This window comes from Terrapene carolina, unplaced genomic scaffold (genome assembly GCF_002925995.2).
Source record: "Terrapene carolina triunguis isolate 2854851 unplaced genomic scaffold, T_m_triunguis-2.0 Scaffold95, whole genome shotgun sequence".
In the NCBI taxonomy this organism is placed as follows: Eukaryota; Metazoa; Chordata; order Testudines; family Emydidae; genus Terrapene; species Terrapene triunguis.
In genome coordinates, this window is record NW_020664446.1 from 20,465,098 (window position 1) to 20,472,652 (window position 7,555).

At 48.9% G+C, this 7,555-nt stretch overlaps 1 protein-coding gene across 1 annotated transcript; it reads right to left on the reverse strand.

The window, feature by feature from the left end:
- Positions 1-4,933: 4,933 nt before the first annotated feature.
- On the reverse strand, positions 4,934-7,316 carry NKX1-2 (NK1 homeobox 2). The gene is made up of 2 exons (XM_024210552.3): positions 7,085-7,316; positions 4,934-5,660 (listed from the first exon to the last, which is right to left on the reverse strand). The coding sequence occupies exons 1-2, from the start codon at positions 7,314-7,316 to the stop codon at positions 5,038-5,040; spliced, it is 855 nt and encodes a 284-aa protein (XP_024066320.2). The 3' UTR covers positions 4,934-5,037.
- Positions 7,317-7,555: the final 239 nt, after the last annotated feature.

Below are 7,555 nucleotides of genomic sequence, written 5' to 3' on the forward strand. Positions count from 1 at the left end.
CATCCCAGTTCTGGGTCGTGACCCACAGTTTGAAAACCACTGATTTAGGCCTTTGTACATATGATGTCCTGCAATTTGCACACTAAGTCGAATCAGCCTATAGTCAACAATCCCCATGTCATGGGGTGCTCCCAGGGCCGGCGCTTCCACTAGGCGACCCTAGGCGGTCACCTAGGGCGACAGGATTTGGGGGGGCAGCATTTTGCCGCCCTCGGCGGAAATTCGGCGGCAGGGGGTCCTTCCGCTCCGGGTCTTCGGCGGAAATTCGGCGGCGGGTCCTTCACTCGCTCCAGGACCCGCCGCTGAAGTGCTCCGAAGACGTGGAGCGGAAGGACCCCCGCCGCCGAATGCTCAGAGGAGGAGCGCTGCCGCCTAGGGCGGCAAAAACTCTGGCACCGTTCCTGTGTGCTCCCTGCTTTCCCTCAAACTTCTGCAGCCTTGTGATCCAGGAATTGCCCAGAATCCATACACTGGCGACCCTGACAGCACACATATATTTTTACCCTCAGTGGTCAAGATACGGTCTGTGCTGTCAGTGCCAAACCTACGCACTATACAATTTTGGAAACACCATGCTAATCTGCCCCAAGGTCAGGAAGTAGCCACTTCTTACCAACCCCCAGGAGCCAGTAAAATACAGATTTTTCTCAACCAACCCAAGGTTTGCCTACTCTCTGGCCTCATTGCCCAACCTCCCGCTCCCCCCCAGCCACCCAAACGCCCCCACAAAGTCCTCTGTCTCCAGCTCCACCCCATCTGATATAACAACAATTTTCGTTAGACCAGCTGCTGACTAGTCTGCTGTGTTCACAGTAAACATCCCCATAAAATAAAAACGTTATATTATAAGAGACAATTTGCAGTAAGCAACAAGCAATTAAATCTTTATTGCACAGGTGTACAAAGGTTCGAACTAGAAAGGTCAGTGGTGGGGAGTTCCCCAGAAGAACAGCATTGGCACATTTCCTCGAACTACCCAGGCAAGCATAAAGTGGCTGTATAGAAACCCTCTCACATTCTTTTCTTTATTGGGGCATGCACACTGTGTTCCTTTCAGACTACATATCTACACAAGCTAAAAAATAAACATGTTGTTAAATACTGTTCTCAATGTGGATCCCCAAAAGATTTAGGGGTTGCCATGCACTACTTTGTGGGAAAATTGACCTATTGAGACAATGTTGACCTGCATCACCGCAACAGTTGGATCTCTAGCTCTGTGCAAAAAACAAATAAACAAAAAAACCTAGAAACTTTTTTTAAAATAGCTTATATCTCTGGAACCCCTAAATCAAATGACCTCAAATTTGCCTCTCTAACCCTACTCTGCACTCCCACCAGGCATAGCAAATTTCAAGAAAATCCATACAAGCAATTGAATTTTAGAGCACTTAAAAGCATGATACTTGAAACAGGAAGGGTACAGTTAGAGAATGGAGGGAAAGATCTCCTCTGCACATCCATCTGCAGTATCTGGGGCCTCTGAAAGGTGTGAAGTCGCCCATTCATCTGAATGTGATGTTCTCAGCTGAATGAGAACACCCCAAGCAGATGAATGCAACCTGAAACAAAATAGCTCTGAGATGTGTCAGCCACTCCATTCATCTCAGTGAGTGTTCCCATCCCCCTCCTGAGTGCTTTAGTGCAGTGCTTCTCAAAGCCGGTCCGCCGCTTGTGCAGGGAAAGCCCGTGGCGGTCTGGGCCGGTTTGTTTACCTGCCGCGTCCGCAGGTTCGGCCGATCGCGGCTCCCACTGGCCGCGGTTCACCGCTGTAGACCAATGGGGGCTGCGGGAAGCAGCGCGGGCCGAGGGATGTGCTGGCTGCCGCTTCCCGCAGCCCCCATTGGCCTCGAGCGGCAAACCTGCGGAACCTGCCCCCATTGGCCAGTGGGAGCTGCAATCGGCCGAACTTGCGGACGCAGCAGGTAAATAAACCGGCCCGGACCACCAGGGGCTTTCCCTGCACAAGTGGTGGACTAGGTTTGAGAAGCACTGGTTTAGAGGACCATGTTGAGACCACCATATTCCTTTTAAATAATACTCAAGTCATTTGAACCCAGGCCTCTAGACATTAACTGCTATGGCATTAATCCATTCTGCCTCCTAATGTATGAAGCAACTGACTGCTGTTTAACACCAGGCACAAAAGACAGCAGCAGCAGCTTTGGAGATATGTCAGACAGTTATAATGATCCCACCTCCTCCCAGTTATACCGTTTACCTTAAAGATATAACTTTGCTGTAACCTAGCATAGTTTATTTCTAGTGTAGCTATTACCTGAAAGAATCAAACCATCTAGTGATGGGTTTATCTACCATCTAATCTATCTATGTCTATATAGATATGATAGTTTAAAAGACATTGTGTAACATTTGTTTTATAAAAAATGTGTTCTATGCGAAAGGAGCTGCAAAATCAATTTTAGTTAGTCCACCCAGTGGCTTGACAAAAGCACAGGAAGCATCTATTCATAACACCTGGGTATAAGAGTGTTTTTCAGATACTTGCTCCCCAGGAAGCTGCAAGTTATGCAGGCCACGAAGGTGATTTGCTTAAAAACAGGTGTCCACTTTACTGTCGCCTTTACCAGTCTTCAGTCTATTTATGAAGAAGCATTGTCAGGGATGGTCTAGATAATACTTAGTCCTGCCTTGAGTGCAGGGGACTGAACTAGATGATCTCTCGAGGTCCCTTCCAGTTCTATGATTCTATGGTTGGTACCATAAGAGGAGGCTGGTCCACTGACCTTCTGGTAAGAGACTAAATGCAGTAACTCTATCTGGCCGCTAGAGGGTTCATGGGTTTTACAGAACTGAAAATGATGGCTCAGGAACCAAGGAGTTTTAGGATTCTCCCTGGGGTCATGGCCAGGTTAGTTTTGCAAGGCGTTATCTAGGTTTGGACCCTGGGGGGGAAAAAGGCCCACAAAACAAAAATAATTTCATCGGAGAATTATTAAGAACAATTAAACAAAGTATAATTTTTAAAACTGCTTTATTTAGACAAACACACCTATAGATAGATCGGACTTACCAGCTACCTTTTTGGTTGGAAAGCCAATGTGCACTTTCAGCATCATGACACTGAAGAGATACGTTCTTGAACAACATGTTGTAATAATTTGTGCAAACTGCATGAGACAGATTTTTGTGAACCAATTACTTCCTGGCAGTTCAGGGATGGATAAGCCCCCAGCTAAAATTCTTTTTCATTGTGGTGCTTGTAATGATGAAGATGAAATGTGATTTTCCTCTCTAACAAATCCTTTAAAAAAAAATCAGATTCCTCTGTTATGGAAAAAGAGTGCACTGCATACTGGAAGCTCTGCACTTTAAATATTTTCTACCACAACCACCCCTTTTAAAAATAAGAATGTAATACTTTTCTATGATGTATGTTTTCTACTTCATTTGGCATTAATGCTGTGTTATTAAAAGAATAATTGCAGAAAAAAGCTCTTTTGATCTAAGGCCTGATCCAAAGCCCACCGAAGTCAGTAGAAATGAAAGGTAGAGAGGTAGCAGGTATATCACCAATAATTGGATACTTCCTCATTTGTCAGCCAGGTTTCCCACACCCTGCCTGACAATTACAGAACTAAGGTTTCAAGTAGCAGTAAGCAGTAGTACTTTCCTATTCCCACTAGCAAACTTTCTTCATTAATTTCTTGGGATGCCAGACACCTAGCTTTCAATTTTTTAACATGATTTTAAAGGTTACAGCAATTGGCCCTTTACAAGGTTGTATTACCCACCTGAAACAGGTAACTGATCTCCAGAGATAAAAGTGGGGCTTAGAGGCATCTTTAGTTCTTATCAGGCTCATTCATATAAAAGCAACAGTAACTAGTGTCAGAGTTTCTGAGTTTTCAGGTTCTGAGGTATGCCCTGCCAAGCCAAATTACAAAGAGAAATGTTTTAAAAGGAAACTTCAGGAAAGGAACTTGGGAGAATTAGTGTTAGGTACAGTAAATGTAAAGAGGGTTATCTTTTCCATCTCTTATGCCTATGATTACATCTCAAATATGCTAATAAAATTCAGTGGTTCCCCCCTCCCCCCAGAAAACATGTTTCTGTGAAGACTAGAAAAAAAAAATCAACTTCTTACACTTTAAATTACCATGCAACCATCAGAAATGTACATTTGAACTCTGGAGCCTAATGAGGAAAAATATTAAATGATATCTGTGTGTATAAATATTTGGACCACTTAATGTCTGCATTTGAATGTTCCACCTGTTTGGTTTGTCACAGTCGTTTATCTATGTATATTAGGACCTTTATTTTTGTTTATCCAAAGATATAGCGCAGCACAAGTGTGAAGTATAATCTAAGAAATCAATCATTACATGCCACAAACTACACTTGAACTCAAATATGCCTTTACAGAAGCGCGGCTGCTCTGCTCATAGATATCCATCAATTTAAAGGGATTAACGGGAGGAGCCCGACCCTGGCTCCCACGGAAGCCAATGGCAAAACTCCCATTCGTCGCGGTGGGACCAAGATCGGGCGTAAACTATGCTGGGGAAGGACGCTTTAAAATACCAAACACGTGGGAAGATGGCAAACCTGAGCGTAGTGCAATGCACGTTTTATTAAAGTTCTCCAGTTTCCAAACTCCATGTTGCATACGAGCAGTCTCTCCTCGGTTCTGACTGCACGCTCCGGTCGGTCACATAGACAGCAAACACTGGACCGCTGCTGTCTGAACTGGACACCTCCACCAACAGAGCGCGTGTGCCCTGCGTCCCTCTGCCATTCCTTCCAGCCGGGGGAGAGGGGAAGCCGGGGCGGGAGGGACACTCCCTGCGATGGCAAAGGCGATGTCTGTTTCTCCTGCGCTCCTCTGGCGGGTGTTCACGTGGGCAGGGTGCCGGCTAAAGGGCTGAGATCCCCCCGGGAGGGGAGCGCGGGGGTTGTGAACGCCCTTGGCGGAGGGGCAGCAAGACACACCCACGTGCTGAGCCCCCGCGGGCTGCCCCCAGCCCAGGGGCGCGGAGGCTGGGGAAGGCTGGAACTTGTCGGGCGGGCTCTTTAGAGGTGCGGGGTGTAGAAGGGGGCCAGGTAGGCCGGGCTGAGGAACGGCGCCGCGGCCAGGGGCAGGGGAGCAGCCGCTGGGAAGAGGACATTGGCGGCGGGGTAGGAGGGGAAAGTCTGGAAGGCCAGGGCGCTAGGGCCCGGCGGGCTGGGGCTGCCGCCGCCTGCTCCGCAAGGGGGCGCCGCGGCGCTGGCTGCCGGCGGCACCGCCCCGTCCGCCCCGGGGTTCTGCTTCTTCCACTTGGTCCGTCTGTTCTGGAACCAGATTTTGACCTGGGTCTCGGTCAGGCTGAGCGACAGCGCCAGGTTGAGGCGCTCGCACACCGACAGGTAGCGGGTGGCCCTGAACTTGTTCTCCAGGGCCACCAGCTGCTCGTACGTAAAGGCCGTCCGGGCCCGCCGGGGCTTGGCGCAGCTCGGCTCGGCGCGGCGCCGCTTGGAGGCTCGCGGGGAGCCGGGATCGTCTCTCTCCTCCGGATCAGGCGAGCCGGGGAAGTCGTGCAAGCGCGGTGGGGCTGCTGCGGGCTGGCTCCGGTCCGGTCCCGGGGCCGGCTCCTCCCCCTCGCACGCGGAGCCCTCCAGTGTGGACGCCGCCTCGCTCTCTCCCTTGGAGTTGGCATCTAAGGGAAAGAAGGGGGCTGATCAGAGTGACAGGATGAGCCCTTCCCCTGCCACATCTCTGCGCCTGCCGCTGATCGGAGCTGACCTGCGCCAGCGCTCCCCTCCCGCCAGCTGCTCTCCGCACGCATCTGTGTCACCGGGGACACGCGCGGCTGGGGCAGGCGCCTGCTGCCGGCTGATGTCAATTCCACATTTGTTTATTAAACTCAGCTTGCAAAAGACACCCCCCCTTCTGCCCCCAGAATGAGCAATTTAAGGGAACTCTTCTTTCCGATCCGTCTTTAGAACGGGAGAAAACTTGGGATTTTCTTCCCTCCTAAAATATTTTTTTAAAAATCAGATATTTTTTTAAAAAATGATCATTTGCCCTTTAAGAAAAACCTGACTGTCTAATATGATAAACCCTTTATGTGCTCCAAGCTGTGGGAAACTCGTTTGTGTGCGGCGGTCATGGATCTCTGGCCAATTAAATAAGTTATTAAAGTCCCCTTTAAAGAGACAAAAATCCCCTCCCCCTTTCCATCTGCTCTTCCCCGCCGTGCTAATAGAGTTTCAGATTTGTGAGGGGCGGATCGATAGATGTCATCTATTAAAGGTAAGTTTTAATCGAACAATATTAGGATCAGGCAGGGGGAAAGAGGTTTGAAGTTGGTACTGCAAGCTGTGGGAAGGAGATATGCAGGAGTCAGTAATAGGATATCGATCAATGGGGAGCTAAGGCATCCTCTTGTGGGGACGATTTGAACAATTATCCAGCCTGGCTGTCCCAGTGCCAATCAGGGCCAGCCAACAAGCTGGAGTCGAAAACAATTGCATCTAACTTTTGGTTTCCCATCAGACCTGGGGGCGCTGCAGTATAAGCGGTGACCCGAGCAGGGTCACGGCTCAAGGAAATCTGCACCTAATGACCTTTCTCCCAAAGCAGTTTTCCATGGCAACTTCTTAAAGGTGACATGTCCCCACACCAGGAGCGGCTTACCGCGGCTGCCTGCCCTTCCTTGGGAAACATTCTGCGGAAGGGGTTAATAAATATCTCCGTGACACAGGCTGCACGAGCCAATTTTGACTTATGCTCATCAGCAATGTATTGCTGTTCTGTGGGAGTCCTGGCTCTACTCCCATTCTAATTCAGGTGCTCAAATGGTTCAGCATCAAAACGAGACAGTCAACTAGCTTTTTTTTTTTTTATCGTCATGTTTTAAACAAAATACAGACCCGTTCTATTGCCTGTTACATGACCTCTTCCTGCACACCAGCTAAACACCTCGCAAACACACTAAAACAGAATCCTCATTGTTTTTAATCCCATTTGTTTTAGAATGCGCACACAATTTATGGAACCGACCCCTTTCAGCTGATAGACAGGACACTGTTTCCTATTAATTTGTTTGAAAATAACCATGCAGATTGAATGCATTCCTACCATATGCCTCTAGTGTATCCCTGCTGCTCCTTTGATTCGCGGTATCCTTTTCTACTTCAACTCTGCCAAAACTTTTCTCTTGCTCTCCTGAATGCGAGATGCTGCCCCTGCTCTGTGCCGCCGGATTGCTTTTCCTGGTAAATTTCTGGGGATCCAGGATGTCTAAGATGGAGAAGGAGATTTTATGATGGATGGGGGCCACCTTGGCCCCACTGTCCTGACATTCCAGCATTCCCCCCTCAAAGATCCCGAAAGAGTTGTGGTGCCCCCAGACAAATGCACGGACAATTGGCCAACTGCTCGCAGGGAGGAGAGACGTGATGCCAAAGATGCCTTCGCTCGATGCGTGGCTTTCAGTCCTGCTCGCCGCAGGTTAGATCCCCCGGGGACGCTGTCCGTAGGAGGAAGAGTCCTGAGGTGTGCAAGCTTGCGCTTTGCAGATGTCCTTCTGGAGTGAAGCGGCTCCTCTGC